The sequence below is a fragment of the Aegilops tauschii genome, chromosome 2, assembly GCF_002575655.3.
Source record: "Aegilops tauschii subsp. strangulata cultivar AL8/78 chromosome 2, Aet v6.0, whole genome shotgun sequence".
Taxonomy (NCBI): domain Eukaryota; kingdom Viridiplantae; phylum Streptophyta; class Magnoliopsida; order Poales; family Poaceae; genus Aegilops; species Aegilops tauschii.
Window position 1 is genome coordinate 93,188,021 of NC_053036.3, and position 20,676 is coordinate 93,208,696.

Sequence of the window (20,676 nt, forward strand, 5' to 3'; positions counted from 1 at the left end):
TAGTGGTAACGGTAACAAAGGTAACGGCAGCAAAAGTAATATTTTTGGTGTTTTATAGTGATTGTAACAGTAGCAACGGAGACAACAACATCCTCGACAACCTTCTTTTTGGCGGCTTCAGAGTTCTCACCCATGTTGTCGGAGAAGTCGAGGACGTGGTCGAAGTAGAAGATGAAGACAAACAACAGCGAGTAGTCGCGTAGGAGACACTCCCCAAAAATCTAGGACCCTGATAAGTGCCACACGTGTGGCACGGAGCAATTATTCCCTGACGTTTTTTGATGGCAATTTTAGTTACCCGAGGATGACAACTTTAGTTGTGAAGCATGACAACTTTCTGTTTGATGGCAAGTTTTAGTTTTTCTTGGGTTTTTTTCCGGATGACAATTTTAGTTGTAAAAACATCAGGGCAATGTTATTTCGTGCCACATGTGTAACATTTATCATTTTAGAAAATCTAATCACCCTTCTCCTGATGCAGGACCGCGAAGAACGGGGTTCCAGAGGCCTCCAATATATAGGCGGTCGTGGTAGGGAGACGTGGGCTATACCCATGCCCGAGTCGACAACAACTCACGATCCACGCGTCCCGGATTCGTAGCTCGTCGTTTAATGACTCGTAATTAATTTAGTTCGGCTCAATCACGAAACACGACGCGCGCGTGGGTGATGCATGCGATGGAGGAGGAGCGCGCGAGAACCACTCTTCTCATGCTCTCACAAGTGGAAGAGAACCTTTTCAATGAGGTATAAATCTTCATCCGTTTTCAAGATGGTACTAAACTTTCCATCACCTATGGCACCCACATAGACTTTTAGAGATTTTTCTAAAAATGTTTTACGGGCCTAAAACCCGTCTATATTTCAACTGTGTAGAGGCGACGTCGATCTTGATGGATGTGGATACGGATTTCCAGAGGGGGGAGGGGCACCCACTAACCTCCTCCAACTTTGTTTCTGGTTTGACATACGAAGTGCGGATCAGTCCATGAAAATTTGATGCACGGTGTTGAATGACATAGAGTGCCCACATCATGTTATCAAATATTTTTTTAACATAATGTTTAGCACCCTTGTTTTTAATGTATGGCGTTGGAGATGACCTAAAATGACAATTATTGGCTGTTTCTTTTGGTAGAGTTGCTGTGAGGCCATCTGAAAGGAGAGCAAGTCAAAAAAAGACAGGAGACCGGGTAGTCCACCGCCGCCCCTGACCACACTCTCCCCGATCCGATCCGCCGGCGATGGCCGCCCCTCACCGTGCTTTCCCCGATCCGCCGCCGATGGCCGCCTTCCGCTCCGGCCGACACGCTGCCCACCTCCGCCTGGCCGTACCACCGCGGCTGGCCGCCCACCCCTCCTTCCGCTTCCCCACCACGCCGCTCCCCACCCCATCCAAGACGCGCCTCCCCGCCGCCGGCGCCGTTTCTCCCTACGCCGCCGCGCTCCTGCGCATCCTCGCGCTCCACTCCCTCTTCCTTCTCGCGCCCGCCGCCCGAGCGCTCCCCTCCCTGCCCCACCTCTTCCTGCTTCCGCCGCTCCTCGCCATCATCTCCGCCGTCGCCATCCTCCTCATCCCCTCCAAGAGCCAGCCCCACCCCTTCCCGGCGCTCCGCCACCTCTTCCGTCCCGCCCTCCTCCTAGCGGCGTCCCTTCTCCTCCGGCTCGCCTCCCTCCACCTCATCACCGACACCGGTCTCATCGTCCTCGCAGATTCCGCCGGTGCACTGCTCGCCCGCGCCCTCAACCGTCCCTCCCGCCGCCGCGTGATCTCCGTCGCTGCCGCCTCCGTTTCGCTCGCAGCCGCATCGCCTTCCCACCCCGTGCTTCTTCTCGCGCTCCCCTTTGCTTCCGGCCTCCTCTCCTCGGTCGAGCACTCTGTATCTGCGCGACATGTCACCCGCAGCCGCCACGCCCGTGCGGCCGTTTTTGCCCTCGCCGCCACCTTCCTCTCGGCGCCGGCACTCGCGGGCCTCTTCTTTCTTGGTGGCACTGACACCAGCGATGGTGTCCCGATTGGCCAGCTCTGGTGGCTGCTCCTTAATGCCGCTGTCTTTGGCATGGCCTTGGGGCGACGGCAAGCCTACGACAGCAGTAGCAGTAGCAGCAGACCAAGCATGAATTTTGCGATGACCTTTGTGTGCACTATTGTTCTGGAGCTGGTGTACTACCCAAAGCTGTCGTTGCCGGGCTTCTTAGTTTGTGGGTTCATCTTGTGGATCGCCAGCAGGGAGCTGACTCCTTCAGGATATGTTGAGCTTGGGAGCGCTGACGAGTCGGTGTATGAGGCAGTCATGGGGCCAGTCCGGCATATCCTTAGTGAACGCAAGTCCAGGAAGATTGCTGCTTTTCTGTTGATCAACACAGCTTACATGTTTGTTGAGTTTGCCAGCGGTTTCATGAGTGATAGCCTTGGGCTGCTCTCTGACGCTTGCCATATGTTGTTTGATTGTGCTGCTCTGGCAATTGGACTATATGCGTCGTACATTGCGAGGCTGCCTGCAAATGGATTGTATAACTATGGAAGGGGCAGGTTCGAGGTGCTATCTGGGTATGTTAATGCAGTGTTCTTGGTGCTTGTTGGCGCCCTGATTGTGTTGGAGTCGTTTGAGAGGATACTCGAGCCTCGGGAGATATCAACAAGTAGCCTTTTGGCAGTTTCTGTTGGTGGACTTTTCGTAAATATCATTGGATTGGTTTTCTTTCATGAGGAGCACCATCATGCGCATGGCGGTAGCTGCTCTCACTCCCATTCACATTCTCATTCCCGTTCACATGATCATGGTCATGAAGATCACCATCATGACCATGTTCATCAGAGTGCTGATCACGAGAAGACATGTTCTGGTCATCATGGAGACACAAATAAGAGCCATCATCATAATCACCGACATGATAGTAACAATGCAGAGAATCATCATCAACATAACCATAGCTGTAGCCACAAGCATGGTCACAATGGCCATATGGAACATCACCGGCAGGGTGTAGATCAGGCTCATCAAGATTGTAGCAGCATCAACGGTGAGCAAGGACTTCTAGAGATTCCACTGATAAATGTGCACTCTCATGGTGCAGAATCTCAGTCTTGTAATGGAGAACTGGAATTGCGAGAAACCGGAAACCATGCCAAGCCGGCAAGCCGGCGTCACATTGACCATAACATGGAAGGTATCTTCTTACATGTCCTAGCTGACACAATGGGAAGCGCCGGTGTTGTGATCTCAACCCTACTAATCAAGTACAAGGGATGGCTAATAGCAGATCCCATTTGCTCTGTATTCATTTCAATAATGATTGTGGCTTCTGTCCTTCCATTGTTGAGAAATTCTGCTGAAATTTTGTTGCAAAGAGTTCCAAGGAGCCATGAGAAGGACTTCGAAGCAGCACTGGATGATGTTAAGAAGATTAATGGTGTGATTGGAGTCCATAATGTTCATTTATGGAACTTGACAAACACTGATATTGTAGGCACTTTTCATCTTCATATATCAGCTGAAGCTGACAAGTCTGTTATAAGAGAAAGTGCTTCACGGATATTTCAAGAAGCTGGGGTTCAAGATCTGACTATCCAGATCGAATGTGTCGAAAGATAGCAGTTGTTGGTATAGCAACACTTGTCGGTAGTGTGATAGGATTTTGGCACAGAGCAAATATATCTGTAGTGCTTAATTCAGGAGCCATCCTTTATGTATCGCTGAAAGGAAATTGCATTATTAAAATACAGGTTTGCAGCTTAATCATTTTGGTCTGAGCAACTTAATATTTAGATTTTGTATATTGTCCATGTCGCATATAGACTTCACAAAAGCTTTCCTCCGGCCCTAGGCTCCAATCACATGATGATAAGCAGTTCAAGCTTAAACAAGCAGATTAATGAAGAAAACAAAGAGCACAATGCCAGCAGAAAAGAAAGGAAACCAGAGAATAACACAAGTTCATTACATGACCATATATAACCAGTTCAAACTTGAGCAAGCAAATGAATGGAGAAAGCAAATTAAGTAGCAATACAACGAGAAGTGAAGCCTCTAAATTAAAGAGGTACACTGAATAGTGCAAGCGCGGCGTTGTTGGAGCAGGGCAACAGGAACCTTAGTTCAGCTCAGATATAATCCGTGTGTATCTTCGACATCAGTCAAGGAATTGTGTCCATTTCATGCGTCCTCTCTTATTCATCACCTGGTGCGTGCCTACATAATACGGGTATGTCTTTCTCCATCATCCCCACTGGCCACCACCGCCGTCGATTTTAGCTTGTGGGAGCAATGAAGAAATATATGGGATCTAAAATGAAGCATGTCAAGAATTAATGAAAGAAAGCATCAGATGGATGTGTATATGTGCTCCAGATCAATCCTTTTTTGTTTAGCTATCATCATAAACATCATAATAGTCATCATGATCCTCATCATTGGTGTCTTAATTGGTAGATTCAGATGCCAAAAAAAGCAACAAGAGTATAATTAATGTCAATATATAATTAGGAGGCTTGTATGTATGTAGGACAGCTGCGGGATTGTAGAAGGATGGAATAGAAGAAAAAAAAGCACTTAATTCATTCGTTGATGAGTATCATGTGTTATTAGATGTTCATATTTAGTTGTGTAATCCTCTGTTTTGCTGCTTACTGGGAGAGCCTATATGCACTTCCTATTCTTGCTATGGAATCTATAAGTTCGGTCCCAACGCTTCTTCTTGCCGCAGGACCTTGTTGCTTGCATCGTGTCTTTTGGCAAGGAGTAAATTATCCTTTTGGAGGGAAAAAGACTGATGAAAGCATACAGGATAGTATGCAAAAGGCATTCCCTTCAGTTCTTGAATCAGAGTACGGCAGTGAAGAACAAGATGCTTTTTTGGTTGATGAATTGGTCTATCGAGAGGAGAGGATATCTGGTGATACGGCCCAGGATATGCTCCCATGCTCCAGGTTAGTTTGGGGCGTTGGATCTGGACTGTAGGAACAAGATTAAGCAGGCTCATGTCCTTCTAGCAAATATACAAAGACACCCTTGGTAATTTAGTATTTCAGGGAGAAGTGCGTACCTGTCCCTTCCTTGGTTCTGTCTGTTTCTCCATCTCACTGTTTACCAGGGCATGCGTGGAATCACATCCGGCAGCTGAGCTCGATCTGTCGGTAAGAACATGTTTGTCTGTGCCGGTCGCAGCAGTCAGAGCTCGATCCTCGCCCTCCAAGTACAATGTTGCTGCCATTGGTAGTTCTCGACCAGCCCAGAGTTTTACTCCATGCTTGCCCACGCTCCGTTCATCGGAAATGCAGCACAAATGGTAGGTGTCGAGCTCTATTTTGTTAGTTCATCATAGTGTTCGCCCCAAACAACTAGTTTGTAGAGTGTAAGATTTTTGTGTAAATTTTGCTCCATAGTGTAGCCCTTGCTGATTGCAAGCATGCCATGAATGTCTCTGCAAAAGTCTAGATGCGCTAATGATTTTGCACTGGGAAATATATCCTGAAATCTGCACTTTTGTTGGGAAAAATTGCAAGTGAAAAACAGTCTCTGTCTAAAAAATAGTACGGACCATATGATTCCGATTATTTTAGAGAGTTGCCCAAAGAAGCCTAGCTACTATTTTCATCTAATAAATATTTACTGTAGTACAACAACTCGTCAAATACTTGGTAGTATGAAACAACATCAACAACCCCAATCGCCAAAGCCCAGGCCACTCTGTCGAAAAAATAGTGTTATATAATGATGCATCAATGGTCATCTTCTGTGCACCATCTCCTGAGCATATAATCCTGATTATTTTGATTACTGTTTTGAACCTCTCACCTCTATCACTTGGTTCCAGCCAAGAACTGTGGTTTTGAGATATTGATGAGCATAGGATCAGCCAAGAATTCTACGCCTGGACAGTACTCTCAACGCGTCGTCAATTTGACAGTGATGGCCGAACATCGATTAATAGTTTACCTTTGTTTCGCTAAACATTTCATACAATAGTGTACTCTAGAATGGCCACTCAGTTCCAAAGAAGTGCTAAGTGGTCTGCTCTTCTTTGAAATTTCACTTCTGGAGCACGAGGAGACGATGTTGTTTGTTCAAGTGTTCTAGAACTTCAGAGAAATTAAACAGTGCTTGTTGGTTGTCTCGAAAGTGCCTGTATTTGTTTGTTTTAGTCAAGCACCTGTTGGTGAAAGGGGATTTTGCAAAACCCATCCACGCACATGTTGTCTCCAGTGAGTTTGTATTTTGTTGCTTACCTTTCCGGAGTCACGAAAGCTACTTTGATTGGCTGTGAAATACTCTCATACTCTTTTGATTGAGAATTGGCTGTGAAATACTCTCACGCTTTTTGAATTTTGATTGAGAATTATGTTTCTATGAGGCCGGTGATTCATACATTATATTTCTGGCCTGAATGTATCTGTATGCTTGCTAATCCATTTGATGTGGGGAGTAAGTTACAAAGACGTGATGTTTCCAGGGGCAGGATGAAAATGTACCAAGGGGGCGTATTGAAATTGATTGGTCAACTGATCCTGCCCCTTCATGCATATCTGACGCACCTAAAGGCCCCGTAGCAGCGTATCACCTGAAAGGCTGGAGCACCCGATATTTTCTCCTATCGAGAGGCCGCGACCATCAGGTTCCCTCTCTTTTGGTCTTGTAAGGAATGCTCTATTGGGGTGTTCCCATAGTGATCGATGTGATTGAATCTTTCAAGTCCTTTTGATCTGCAAAATACTGTGAATATTGTGGATTGAATATTTTATATGTTAAAGCTATTTGTTAATACAGTAGTTTTTTCTGAATGCGCTCCAGGTTGGTTAATCTTGACTATTTCCGTGCCTATAGCTTCAGAGTTTTTTCTTTTCCCTTTTGCCTTGCACAATTTGTATAACGTTGTGAAGTGCCATGATCTGAAACTTGCCATACGATGTGCCATGCAGTTTTTCTAAGGACATGAAGTTTGACGCTGTTAACGCGATGCAGATGTGTGCAGACATGCTGAGATGGAGAATGAGTTCAGTGTGAACATGATCCTTGAGGCGATCACGCTGACCTATAGGCTATAACAATGCTGCAGTTGTTGCAATCTTTATTATTATTTTTGAACCTGAGTTGTTGCAATCTTTGCTTAACGTCTAACATTCAACGAGTTCACTTGGACAGGGTTTTGAGTTTGACCGCCCCCTGGCGACACGAGCCTGCCCTCCTCTGCGCCGCCCCTGGTGGCGAGCCCCGCCTCTGCTGCTGAGGCTGCCGCTGCATCACTCCCTCTCCCTGCTCATCTTTGTGCCTGCCAGTTGGTCGAGGAGGCAGCGGTATGAGATGTTATCGCTGGTCTGTTGCCAATTTACCATGAACCATCCTACTAGCGTAACGTATTTATGCATTTATCCAAGGAATACTGTACCTTCCAGATTTTCTCATATATTTGTACCATACGTACTTATTTTATTGCTGTGTTGTCAAAATAGATGATCATGTCAACGCATGAATTCAGTAACTGATATAACAGCTGCGGCCTCATAAGCACAAGTACTGGTGCTCTGTTTTCTAGTCTTTGGTTCTTTTTGTGTTTAAATTCCACATGGCTCAGTTTTGTTTCTAACCTTCATGCTTTTTGCAGTCATATATTTACAGAAATTTTGCACTGATTTGTTATTGCTGATCTGTTGCCAGTTTACCATGTGCCATTATGATCTAGTGTACCTATATGGCTATATAAGCTTACTTCTGCTAATCAAACTACAAGTGCGATCCTTAGTGGCCTAAGACTTCAGGAGGTTTCTGCTTAGACCAGGTTAGATGATATAGATGATAAGCATAGCAGTGTAAATTCCCTCTTGCAGTGGACATGCTACCAGTTGATTGCATTCTCTTTTCGATGAATATACCACTGTACTGTTACTAATTTCTCGGATTCCTTTTTTTTTACAGTGCCACTCAATGGTCATTGTTTTACTCGACAACTTTTGTTGTGTTTCAGTACATGCTTTTTTTATCTTTGTTTCACATACTGTGAGCAACAGGCATTCACTCACTGGGTCTATTGGTAGGATATCCAGATATATGTTACTTGGGAGAACATGAGCTCTCTCAGCCGTTCGGGTTTCTGGCCGTTGGATCTGGTGGCTTGATCGGATCTGGGCCGTCGGATCGAGTCCTTGGAAGACCTCGGCCGTCGGATCGAATAGGTGTCACTGTTGCAATGAATAGTTACCATCCCGTGGTAAAGATCTCGTGCCACCGCACGTAATTCTCGTGCCCCGCCGAGGGCATTTTCGTAATTTCACTATGTTGTATAAAAGTGCAACACCCATAGGGTTTCTCCCCGATCGGCTTCGTCCCCTCTTCCTGTTCACTCGAGGGAGAGCCGCCGCCGCCCCCTCCCATTCCAAACTCCTCTCTTCCCCGCCTCCCCTCGCCCTGCTGGCCATCCTCCCCGTCCGCCGCCGCCACTGACCAGCCGCAGCCGCGATACCATCCCCTCCCTGTTCCTCTCCCGTGGCAAGTCCTCCGAGAAGCAGCCCAAGGGCAGCCGCCTCCCGCTTGGTGGCCGGACGCCGGGAAGCGCCGCTGCTTTGGCTCCGCCGTCTCCTTCGCCCTGCCTGCCGGATCCACGTCGTCGTCCTCGCGTGCACACGGCAGGTGCTCTGCCTCTTCCTCTCGTCCGGCCAAATCCACGGCGCACGGCCTCTCGCGCTCGCTCGCGGCCCTGAGCCGTGGCAAGGGTTTCAGGCTGGGCATCGGCTTCCTCGCCGGCGCGGCTCCGGTGGATTCCGGCGGCTCCTCTCCGTCTCCTCTCTCGCCTCCACGCGCGGCTCCGCTTCCCGCTGGCCATGGGGTGCAGCCTTGCATCGTCCTCTTCTCCTTTTCCTTCTCAGGCAAATTTTGTGTTGGTTCACTGCTCAATTTCTTTGGTTAATCTTCGTGCACTGACCACTTGGTGTTGTTGATGGCGCAGATTGTGGCGAGGTTGAGCGTATGGAGCAGAGGGACCAGGGCAGGGGGGCGGCCGTCCCGGGCACCCGATGGCTTGTTTCCTCTATACGTACTTGATGGTTAGCCCATGTAGCAGATCGACTGATTCTGAAAAAGGAAAGAAATGGTAACAGATCGACTAATTCTTGGCTTGCTGCATGCGCGTTATCTTCTTTGGTTTCTCTTCCCCAATTGGCAACGAACCAGCCATGCCAAGGTCAACGGCGCCTTGTCCACGCCGTCTAATTGCGATTTTCGGCTGCTGGGTGTGATTAGTGCAGGAAGGTAATGGGATTTTCTCGATTCCATGAACCTCCTCGTGAACTCAAATCCCATCTGTTTGTAGTCTTGTTAGATGTTTCGCTTCGGAAGTTAATCCTCATTACGTATCTCTTTCTTGAACTTCAGTTTCTTCTATTGATTGGGATTAGGAAAGGGAAACTAAATTTTCTGCTCATGACTTGTAAGCTGCAGCAAAAGCTTGCAATTTCTAATTTCCTAGCCAACCAGGTGCATTTGTTTCATGCCTTTCCTAAACTTTTTTATTTAACTAGCTGAGTTCTTAATTTTTATCATCTTGTATCATATATTTGTGTTCTAATTATCAAGATTGCTATTAATTTGGCAAGATTGTATTTGGGAAGTATTCATCTGACTATGAGAAGAAAAAAACATGCATATGAGTTGATTGAGCCTGAGAGAGGAGTTGTTGACTGTTAGAGTTATAATATAGGTCATGTACCCCTTTATATTTATCCCGTTGTATAAGGGGTTTCCTGCATATGTTCCACATCTGTACATGTATATATATCGGCATATGGCCTCATGGGAATACAAGTTGCTTATTCCTAACATGGTATTAGAGCTCTAGGGTTTCTTTTTCGCACGCCGCAACTCGTGCTCGATCCCGTCGTGACGGCTGCCCTGCTCCGATCCGGCCGAAGCATCCTCGCCCGCAGGCCTCCTCGTCACGCGCCGTGTGCAGCTTCCTCTGGACTCCCGCCAGTCCAGCCGCCGGCCTCGGTCTCCCGCCTCGATCCCGCTCGTCTCGGCGACCCGCTCCCGCCGCCGCCAGGTGCCAGGACTCGCGGTTGCTTCCGCCGCGCCGCTCCCGCTCTCAGGCGCCGCTCCCGCTCGCCAGCTCCTGCCGTCCGCCAGACTCCGCGGTCGCTCCCGCCGCTCCAGCTCTCAGGCGCCGCTTCCGCCCGCCAGCTCCCGCCAGGACTCGCGGTCATCCGCCCCTCCCGCCAGGACTCTGCTCCCGTGGTCTCCCGTGGTCTTCCGCCTGCTGTCGGGTCTCTTCAAAAAAAAATGTCTGCTGCATCGGGCTATGTTGTTGTCCCTCGCTGTCCGGTGATCTTCGATGGTACTAACTACACCGAGTTCGCTGGCTTCATGCGCATTCACATGCGTGGCATCCGTCTCTGGGGCGTTCTTTCTGGCGAGGTCTGCTGTCCGCCACGTCCGGTTCCTCCGGTGGCCCCTACTCCGCCGACTCCCCTGGTTCTTCCTACGGATGCTAATCAGGCCGCCAAGGATGCGGCTAAGATTGCTGATGAGGCTGCTGATCGTGCCTATGATGAGAGGGCTTTGGCTTATGAGGAGGCTCTTCAGACGTATCATGGTGCTTTGTCTGTTTACACCCAGTGGCTTGATGATGATGCTCGTGCTGCAGCTGTTCTCACTGCTAGTGTTCTGCCTCAGTTTGCTTCTGAGTTTCTGGGTCTTCCTATTGTCTTCCAGATGTGGACCTGTCTTCGTCAGCGCTATGAGCCCTCTGGTGATGCCTTATACCTTTCTGTGGTTCGTCAGGAGCATGCTCTTCAGCAGGGTGACTCTACTGTTGATGACTTTTATGCACAGAGTTCTGCCATCTGGCGCCAGCTTGATTCTCTCCGCAGTGCTGGTTGTCGTACTTGCCCCTGCTGCCAGGCTGTCCAGGCCGATTTGGAGTTTCATCCTGTCTACGAGTTCCTGTCTCGGCTCCGTAAGGAGTTTGAGCCCCGGCGTGCTCAGTTGCTTGCTCGTGGCCGTATTTCTCTCATGGAGGCGCTTTCAGAGATTCGTGCTGAGGAGACTCGCCTACGTGGTGCTGGTTTGCTGGAGGTTCCCTCTGTGCTCGCTACTCGGGTTTCTTCCACTCCACCTGCTGCACCGCCCCATTCTCGCTCGAGTGCTCCGCCGCTCTTGCCCACTCCTTCTGGAGGCTCAGGTCGCCCCCGTTCACATTGTGACTACTGCAACAATGATGGTCATATTGAGTCCCAGTGCTACACCAAGCGGAAACACCTGCGCAAGGCGCGATCATCAGGGACTTCGTCATCTCCCTCGCAAGCTTCAGCCATTGCTTTGACTGAGCAGGATATTCTGAGACTTAAGCGTCTGCTCGCGGCTTCAGGTTCTTCCTCGACGGGTACTGCTGGTTCTGTGACTGATGCTTCCCGCACTGAGCACCCGCACTCTACACAGTCAGGTACATTCCCATGGGTTCTGGACTCTGGAGCTTCTTTTCATATGTCTTCTCATTCTTCCGCTTTGTCCTCTCTTCGCTCGCTGGATTCTCCTGTTCATGTCTTCACTGCTGATGGTACTCCACTTTCTGTTGCTAGTAGAGGCCATCTTTCCACTCCTTCTTATTCTGTTCCTGATGTTGCTCATGTTCCTCGCCTTACCATGAATCTGTTTTCTGCCGGTCAACTTACTGATTCTGGTTGTCGTGTCATCCTTGATGTTGACTCTTGTTCTGTCCAGGATCGTCGCACGCACACTCTGGTTGGGGCTGGCCCTCGCCGCCGTGATTCTCAGGGTCTTTGGGAGTTGGACTGGCTTCATGTTCCTTCCGCTGCCACCACCATCACCAGTCCCTCCGCTGCTGTCGCCTCTGTTACTGGTTCCTTCAAGCAGTGGCATCATCGACTTGGTCATCTGTGTGGTTCTCGGTTATCGTCTTTAGTTCGTCGAGGTCTTCTGGGGTCTGTCTCAGGAGATGTCTCTTTAGAGTGTCAGGGTTGTCGTCTTGGCAAGCAGATTCAGTTACCATATTCCCATAGTGAGTCAGTGTCTAAGCATCCTTTCGATTTAGTCCATTCTGATGTATGGGGTCCGGCTCCTTTCGCTTTGAAAGGTGGTCATAAATACTATATTATTTTCATCGATGATTTTTCTCGTTACACATGGCTTTATTTCATGACTTCACGTAGTGAGGTGTTGTCTATTTATAAGCGTTTTGCTGCCATGGTTCATACTCAGTTCTCTTCACCCATTCGTGTTTTTCGTGCTGACTCCGCTGGTGAGTATATCTCTAAGATGTTGCGTGGTGTCCTTGCTGAGCAGGATACTCTTGCCCAGTTCTCTTGTCCTGGTGCTCATGCTCAGAATGGCGTGTCTGAGCGCAAGCATCGTCACCTTCTTGAGTCGGCTCGTGCTATGATGATCGCCGCCTCTCTTCCGCCTCATTTTTGGCCGAGGCTATCTCCACTTCCGTCTATCTCATCAACCTTCAACCATCTGCTGCTTTGCAGGGTGGTGTTCCTTTTGAGCGTCTGTTTGATCGTTCTCCCGATTATTCGATGCTCCGCTTGTTTGGTTGTGTTTGCTATGTTCTTGCCCCTCGCGAACGCACCAAACTGACCGCTCAGTCTGTTGAGTGTGTCTTCTTAGGCTACAGTGATGAGCATAAGGGCTATCGTTGTTGGGATCCTGTCGGTCGTCGGATGCGTATCTCTCGAGACGTGACTTTTGATGAGTCTCGTCCTTTTTACCCACGCCCATCTTCCTCGTTTTTTTCAGTAGAGGATATCTCTTTCCTCACTTTTCCTGACTCCCCTATCACTCCCGTCGCGCCTGTGCCTATTCGTTCCACTCCCTCAGCTTCTCCACCCCTCGTCGATTCGCCGCCACCATCTTCCCCGGTCTCCTCACCTAGCATGACACCGGATTCTACACCTTCATCTCCGGTGACTTCTTCGTCGCCACCCCCTGATTCTACCTTGGTGATTCCTCCTTCTCTTGTTCCATCTCTTCCTCAGCATTACACTCGTCGTTCACGACCTGTGGATGCTTCCTTGGATGAGTCGTCCTCTTCCTCTCAGCCTACTTATGGCTTGCGTTCTCGTCCTCGTCCGCCTATTGATCGCTTTGGATTTCCCATTGCTGGTGCTGCTGTTCTTGAGCCGACTTCTTACCGTCAGGCTGTTGTTCATCCTGAATGGCAGTTTGCGATGGCAGAGGAGATTGCTGCTCTTGAACGCACTGGTACCTGGGATCTTGTTTCTCTTCCTCCCGGAGTCCGTCCCATCACTTGTAAGTGGGTCTACAAGGTTAAGACTCGCTCCGATGGTTCTCTTGAGCGTCACAAAGCTCGTCTCGTGGCTCGTGGTTTTCAACAGGAGCATGGTCGTGATTATGACGAGACGTTTGCTCCTGTGGCCCATATGACCACTATTCGTACACTTCTTGCTGTTGCCTCTGCACGCCACTGGACTATATCTCAGCTTGATGTTAAGAATGCCTTTCTTAATGGTGAGCTGCGTGAGGAGGTATACATGCAGCCACCACCTGGGTATTCTGTTCCTGATGGCATGGTGTGTCGTCTTCGTCGCTCTCTCTATGGCCTTAAGCAAGCCCCTCGCGCCTGGTTTGAGCGTTTTGCTTCTGTGGTCACTACTGCTGGTTTTTCAGCAAGTGCTCATGATCCCGCATTGTTTATTCACCTTTCTCCTTGTGGCCGGACTCTTCTTCTTCTCTATGTTGATGATATGGTCATCACTGGGGATGACCCCGAGTATATTGCCTTTGTAAAGGCCCGTCTTAGTGAGCAGTTTCTTATGTCTGATCTTGGACCTCTTCGCTACTTTCTTGGGATTGAAGTCTCTTCTACCTCTGATGGCTTTTTTATATCCCAGGAAAAGTATATTCAGGATCTTCTTGCTCGTGCTGCTCTTTCTGACGAGCGCACTGTTGAGACTCCTATGGAGCTCAATGTTCACCTTCGTGCTACTGATGGTGATCCTCTCCCTGACCCGACGCGTTATCGTCATCTCGTTGGCAGTCTTGTCTATCTAGCTGTCACTCGTCCGGACATCTCTTATCCGGTTCATATTCTGAGTCAGTTTGTCTCTGCTCCCACATCGGTTCATTATAGTCATCTCCTTCGTGTTCTCCGATATCTTCGGGGCACGATCTCTCACCGTCTCTTCTTTCCTAGCTCCAGTTCTTTACAGCTTCAAGCCTATGCGGATGCTACGTGGGCTAGTGATCCTTCTGATCGCCGTTCACTTTCTGCTTACTGTGTTTTTCTTGGCGGTTCTCTCATTGCCTGGAAGACGAAGAAACAGATTGCAGTTTCCCGTTCGAGTGCTGAGGCTGAGTTGCGAGCTATGGCTCTTTTGACGGCAGAGGTGACTTGGTTACGGTGGTTACTTCAGGATTTTGGTGTTTCTGTCACTACACCGACTATGCTCTTATCTGACAGTACAGGTGCTATTAGCATTGCGCGCGATCCTGTGAAGCATGAGCTCACCAAGCATATTGGTGTTGATGCTTTTTATGTGCGCGCTGCTGTGCAGGATCAGGTTATTGCTCTTCAGTATGTGCCTTCCGAGTTACAGTTGGCGGATTTCCTGACGAAGGCCCAGACTAAAGCGCAACATGGCTTTTATCTCTCCAAACTCAGTGTTGTTCCTCCACCATGAGTTTGAGGGGGGGTGTTAGAGTTATAATATAGGTCATGTACCCCTTTATATTTACCCCGTTGTATAAGGGGTTTCCTGCATATGTTCCACACCTGTACATGTATATATATCGGCCTATGGCCTCATGGGAATACAAGTTGCTTATTCCTAACATTGACATTTATTCAGAGCACATACAAGTAGTATTTCTACCGCTTAGGAATTTTGTGGAATTAGTTTTAGTATTTATTGAAGAGCAACTTAGTGAAGGATTATAGGATGTTAAAATTTCACCTAACGAAAAAAATATAAGTGTCAGACTGACAAGATGATAAGGCAACATAAATTTTAGTGTGATTTATTGGAAGAACTTTGACCGGTTGGATGATTCAATTTGGTTAGTTGGTTATGCAGTTTATAAGTCACCCATGGGTGTGTTTGTTGCAAAACTTGCACAATCATTCTATGGCGCCAACCACCAATACCATGCTCCTCCAGAGTTAAGCCCACTTCGTGATGCATAATTATTATTTTTGATGTTGCTGATACCCTTTCCCGTGGACACCTCTGCCAGATCCGTTGCTGCTACAGAACCCAACTCCTGAGCACGTCGGAGTTGAGCGAGAAGACGGGAGGAGGTGTCGAGGAGGAAGAGGCCCCTCTTCCTTTTTGGTCCACGCCGCTACGGAAGTGATATTAGGGTATTGAAACTTGCTTTATGGAGTAGTACCATCACGATACCTTGCCTTTTTCCTATTCTGTTCGAGTACTTAGTACTTACCCTGTTTCTTTGACAAAGACATTTGATAGATATGATTAGGCACATATTGAGTGTGCCATTTCAGAAATATTGAGCATACAGTTTCAGTTCCAACTTAAGCATACAATCTGCTCTTTCTTCTTAAGATATAGAGGAGGGTAATGATATATTGTCTGTTTGATATTTGCATGTAGTTATTATTTCATAAAAGGCCTAAGTTTGACCTTCTGTTATGTCAGGACATCTTGGTTCTAAATTTCATTCCAGAGATTTGCTTAATATTTCATTTAGATTGGTTGTTTTAGGAAATGAAAAAAATGCATTCTATGTTTGTTCGTTCTATCTTTCCCTGTTTTTGTCATCTTCAGTATTTAATGTTTGTTCATACGTGTATTTTTATCGCCCCAACCTTCCACTAACCTGACTAGGGTGTGCCAAGGTGCACATTTAGTTATCAGAAGATGATTCTGTTTTTATTGGGGCTGCATTTGTAATGGTTCATTATTTCTAAAGGGGTACACTGTTTGTAGGTATTGCACTGAGCTGGAAGAGGATGCTGGCCAGCGCCCCACCTCTCTTTCGACATAATAAACTGATGTAAAAACTTACCTTGGGAACATTCATAAATATGACCATTCAAATTCCTCAGAGCGACTTTGTTCTAACCATACATAGCAGAACTTAGTTGCCTTTCCAGACTTCTGCAGAAATTTAAGTGCAATGTATCATCAAGGATCATTGAATCCAGTTGTTTGATTTCTTTTGTATAACAAGAGCTTGAGTTGTCGCCCTATCTGTGGCGGTATCATGGTTTGCTTGACTCAATTTTGACAAGCAGTTCAAAATTAAGTATGGTCGCTTGAAGCATTCTTTGTGATACGAGCTGCAATCGAGTTTCACGTTTTGTTCTACTCAACTCGGCCTTTTCCAGATATCTTAGCTTTGGCTTTATGTGGGCACACTACTGTTACTCTTTTTATATGGCAATACTAAGGAGATTGAAGTATTCGTAACACATGTGTTTTCTGTCGTGCAGTGAACTTGTTATACTCTTTCTGGTTCAATGGAACTTACTTACGCACATTAGGTATGCCTTTTTTGGTACCTTCATCTCAACTTCATTGTTTCTATCTATGTGCTGTTTTCACATTTTCTTACAGATTATATGAAGAAATCGTTCATTGCCAATTAATACTATATGCGATGATGTTTTGAAATTTACCTATACCAACTGTGGTGTTTTGGACAATGTGATATAATTCATAGTTCTTACTCTGGGCTCAGTGAAACATGTTGTTATTTTAATAAATTAAACTTTCTTCACTTAAGGCAAACAACATATGTTGCATTTCTACCAAAGTGTGTGTAATTCTTTGTTTTACTTGCAGATTGTTGGAGCTGTTGTTTTTAGATGTGACATGATTCTACTTCTTGGTACTGTAGGGCTTTTACTTTAGCTGGTGAGTGTTTGTGAGCGAGATGACTGTCGCTTCCGCATGGATCCACCTCCTAGCCGTTGACCACTTCATTGGAAGGTTAGCAAGGCATTATTTGTTCAGGTGTATGCGATTGTGAGCTAGATGTTCATGTTTGTGGTTTGTTTGGCTTGTGATGTAGGCACGTGTAACCTTGATGGGCAAATATGGTGAAGACTTGAAGTTGATATACTAATGTGATATATGAAGCTATATTCAAGGGCGTCACACAGGTTTGGAATCTTCATTCACATCTGCACCTCACTTGTTACCTGTGTTCTTGCTTCAGTCATTTTTTTGTAATCATATTCCTATATACTGGGCATCATTCTGTATTGCCAGTGCTTTCTATTAATCACCATTTTAAGAATCATTGCTTGATATACTGGTCTTTTATATGTACCATCTTATTTATCATCTGAATTACCTTTTGTCTGATGTAGCACTACAATTGGTTTACTGTACATTGATTTATATCTGAAAACTTTAATTATGCTTTGTTTTATATTTCCAGTTCTTTCAATCAATCACCTTTGTAAGACCCACTGCTTGACCCATTTGATACTGAGATCTCAGAGCATATTTTACATTTCTTTTTTCTCATGTACTCTCTCCGTCCCAAAATAAGTGACTTACTGTACATTGCTATATATCTGAATTTTCTTCATTGTGTTTAAATATGGAAAGTACCTTCTTTAACTAAGCGAACAACCTTTTGTCGATTGCCGCGCTCATAATTTTTTTGCAATAGTTTGGTTTTATTACTGTTGGTGGCAGGTACGACAAACTTGTCGGCATGTTCAGTAACAAGCAAGTCCCCACTGTTGGCGTTGATCTTGGAATAGAAAGAGTTTTCGCAATCATTGAGCAACATGAGAAAGAAAATAACCAGGTATTTTCTCAATGTTGTGTCATTATGTCGTTGTTGCGGCAATGTAGCAGAACTGATCTTGGCCCTCGAATCGCAGGTTATCCGGGCTAGCGTGACAGAGGTTTTGGTGTCGATTCTAGGGAAGGACCTTATATTGGCCGCCGAGCTTGCGAATGAGTTATGGAGTGCTGGGATAAAGGCAGAGTTCAAGCTCACCACCAGGGAGCTGGACCACATAAAGTATGTGACTCAGACAGGCATTCCGTGGATGGTGCTGGTCGGTGAGTGATTTCGTCCAGGTGTTGAAGCAGAGATTATCTAACCCTTAGAGAGGAAATCTTAAATGTAGAGCGCGTGTGTACTAGGCAATGCATTGTTCTTGGTTTCTCCGTGCGTTCATTTTGCTGATGATGAGGAGCCACACCCGGTGCCACGAAATGATTGAGAACTAGGACGGGGTCGAAATGCATTTTATTCTTAGTATTAAAAAAGTATTGCATGACCGAATAATTCAAGGATGTGTACACAAGACAGTGTGGCTCCTCGATTTATACACATGATCACAAATTGTTGGAATTGTTGCCTATATGTCAAGTGCTTGTTGTGAGTTCCAAACTCAGTAGAGATGGCGTATTAGCTACCCGATCCAGAGCCGAAGCTTTGTTGGCGCACGGTATTTTTTGTACGGTTATTGATTTGCTAGCATATATTCTAGACTAAATTTTGTTAGCCTGCTGCACTTTATAGCGCTTTTATCTGGTTTCTTTCTTAGTTTCTTATAACATCTTAATTTATTTATTTTATATGACGTAAGATTGTTCCGTTCACTAATGTTTCTCCATGTTTATGAAGAAAAGATTTGGGTTCAGAGCACCTTTCCGTGCTATTTATCTGATTTTTGTGATTTCTGATGTTCAGGTCAAGGCGAACTTGAAATGTGGCCACCTTTGTATGGCCAATGGCTTTGTAGGCTTTCAGTATTTGGCGTCTGTCGCCGGGTTTGTTCCGCCTCAACCAGGATCTTCTCGGCACTGCTCTGATGTTGTGAAAACTCACGCACGCCGACAGCCGCCTCCATGCTCCAGCTGCCGCAGCCTGCAGGTAGCCTCTCCGTTCTTTTTTCTCGACCTTTTGCTTGCTCTGCTAAAGTGTTATGCGTGTGTTTGGCTGCTTGCTACTTGCAAATAAATTGTATGAATGGCAGCAGGGTGTAGCAACAGCCAACATTAGTTCGGCTCAATCCCAGCAGCAAATTTCTTTGTTGCTCTATTATATATTTATATTCAACCATATGTTTATATCTTTCTGGTAATGCGTTTGGTTTCTAAATTGATATTTAAAAAAAATGCATTGATCCTCGGTGGTGCGCAAATTTTATTACAAGTCCAGTTTCTTTAGTGTTGCAGAAAAAGTTGACTGCTGAATACTGATGCATACTAGGCAAACAACTTATTTGCCCATTGCCATATATCAACCTAGCTGAACTAAAAATGACATGCTTGGGTCGGTCAAGCTTTGCTGGGTAGTGAGTACTCTTTAGGCGGTTACCAAGTTTGTTTAAAACATTGTTTTATGGTTGAGCTGGCTAACTAACAGTATGTCATGTGTCAGTTCAAGAAGTTAGCTCAGGCTTATGAGGTTATGAATGATCCTGAGAAGCTGGGAGGTCGAGGACTGCATGATCTATTGGACATCTTCCGGTCATTCTGTGTATAAGATAGCTATATAATAGTTCTATTCCATGACTATGGTCATTCTGTGTAGATTTTGTCATATTGGAATTAAAAAATGAACAAAAACAATTTTTTTAGGATTGAGGGTTGATTCTCTGAGATTTCACATGGATAATTGGATTTTGGGTACATATATACTTTCAGTGATGCCATGATTTTGGTTAACTCCAGGTTATAATTTCAATGATGCTTTATGAGGATCTTAAGATTTGTCCGTGGTGGCTTTTTCTTACCGGTAATGCTCTTTTATTTATGTTCCAGACTATGGTTTTCTTATCAAGATCAAGGGTATTGAAAAGAAAATTCTTAGGTGGATTTGTACACTGTGTGTACATAGGGTAGTACTTTTGATATTTATGGACTACCTTGATCCTGTCTTGAATGGTCTATATGGGATTGCCCCCCTATCTGCAGGTGAATTCGGCATTTTACAAACTTGACTTGTGTGCTTCCATAATCGATATTCCTGATTGATTGCGTGAAGAAACTGATTCATGTGTTGAATGGACCTCAGAGAATTATGGATATGGGTGACTACTTGACTCTTGCCTTGGTTTGCGTTAAGTGTGTCGTACTGTCCTTTGAATTTGCAAATTCCGAGACACTCGGCCATTACATGCATTGTCCTAGCAGGAACATGACTTGGGACAGGTCACGCGCGGCAAGTTGCCCTTCCTATGTCATGAATCTTAATGCTTTGTACTGAATTGTATGCAAACCAGTTATTTGCCTGGCTTGTGTTATATCGTAAATCTTGATGTCTTATACTAAATCTACTGGACCACTCCTGAATACTAATATAGATATTATGCTTCATATTAAATATTGATGGTTTTTATTGAACCATATCCTACTTTGTACTGTACTTTGATGATTTGTATTGGATTACATCCTTCCCTGATAAATACCAGACGTTGGATTATTGAATCACTTCTTAGACATGCACTTTGTGCCATTTTGTGGTAATGACTAAATATGTCTTGTTTGCCATACTTTTGTTGTACTGCTCTAATCCATTCTGAGCAACTACTTTAATTCCCTTTGGTAACAGAGAATGTTTTCTTTTAAGCTCTTAATATATCTTTGTAGTGTTTGTGCGGTGGCTATTCCAGTTTCCTTTGGATGTACTAAAACGCTTTGTTATATTGAAGTCTTAGACGCACGGTCGCTGTGTTGAGCTAAGCAACGCGCGCTAAGGCGCGCTTCCG

At 46.0% G+C, this 20,676-nt stretch overlaps 2 protein-coding genes across 28 annotated transcripts; both read left to right on the top strand.

Moving 5' to 3' along the window:
- Positions 1-1,146: 1,146 nt before the first annotated feature.
- On the top strand, positions 1,147-19,579 carry LOC109731848 (uncharacterized). 27 transcript variants are annotated; one of them, XM_073508070.1, is made up of 13 exons: positions 1,147-3,727; positions 3,829-4,206; positions 4,708-7,313; positions 8,941-9,242; positions 15,204-15,330; positions 15,920-15,986; positions 16,426-16,476; positions 16,833-16,924; positions 17,007-17,097; positions 17,616-17,756; positions 17,833-18,016; positions 18,654-18,836; positions 19,347-19,579. In XM_073508070.1, exon 1 carries the CDS (start codon positions 1,245-1,247, stop codon positions 3,594-3,596), a length of 2,352 nt encoding a protein of 783 aa, XP_073364171.1. In that variant the 5' UTR covers positions 1,147-1,244; the 3' UTR covers positions 3,597-3,727; positions 3,829-4,206; positions 4,708-7,313; positions 8,941-9,242; positions 15,204-15,330; positions 15,920-15,986; positions 16,426-16,476; positions 16,833-16,924; positions 17,007-17,097; positions 17,616-17,756; positions 17,833-18,016; positions 18,654-18,836; positions 19,347-19,579. The 27 variants fall into 27 exon arrangements, with proteins under 27 accessions (XP_073364171.1, XP_073364175.1, XP_073364173.1 ...); XM_073508074.1 differs by having other exon boundaries at positions 17,642-17,756; XM_073508072.1 differs by lacking the exon at positions 15,920-15,986 and having other exon boundaries at positions 8,941-9,037; positions 9,165-9,242.
- LOC141040778 (histidine--tRNA ligase, cytoplasmic-like) lies at positions 16,869-18,024 on the top strand. The gene is made up of 3 exons (XM_073506897.1): positions 16,869-16,924; positions 17,642-17,756; positions 17,833-18,024. The coding sequence occupies exons 1-3, from the start codon at positions 16,869-16,871 to the stop codon at positions 18,022-18,024; spliced, it is 363 nt and encodes a 120-aa protein (XP_073362998.1).
- Positions 19,580-20,676: the final 1,097 nt, after the last annotated feature.

Bases quoted from the DNA above. Each gene is read 5' to 3' on its own strand.
- LOC109731848 (XM_073508056.1), top strand. From the start codon at position 1,245: ATGGCCGCCCCTCACCGTGCTTTCCCCGATCCGCCGCCGATGGCCGCC.
- LOC141040778 (XM_073506897.1), top strand. From the start codon at position 16,869: ATGACTGTCGCTTCCGCATGGATCCACCTCCTAGCCGTTGACCACTTC. The intron at 16,925-17,641 runs GTTAGCAAGGCA...TGTTGGTGGCAG, and splicing joins GTTGACCACTTCATTGGAAG to GTACGACAAACTTGTCGGCA. The intron at 17,757-17,832 runs GTATTTTCTCAA...CTCGAATCGCAG, and splicing joins ATGAGAAAGAAAATAACCAG to GTTATCCGGGCTAGCGTGAC.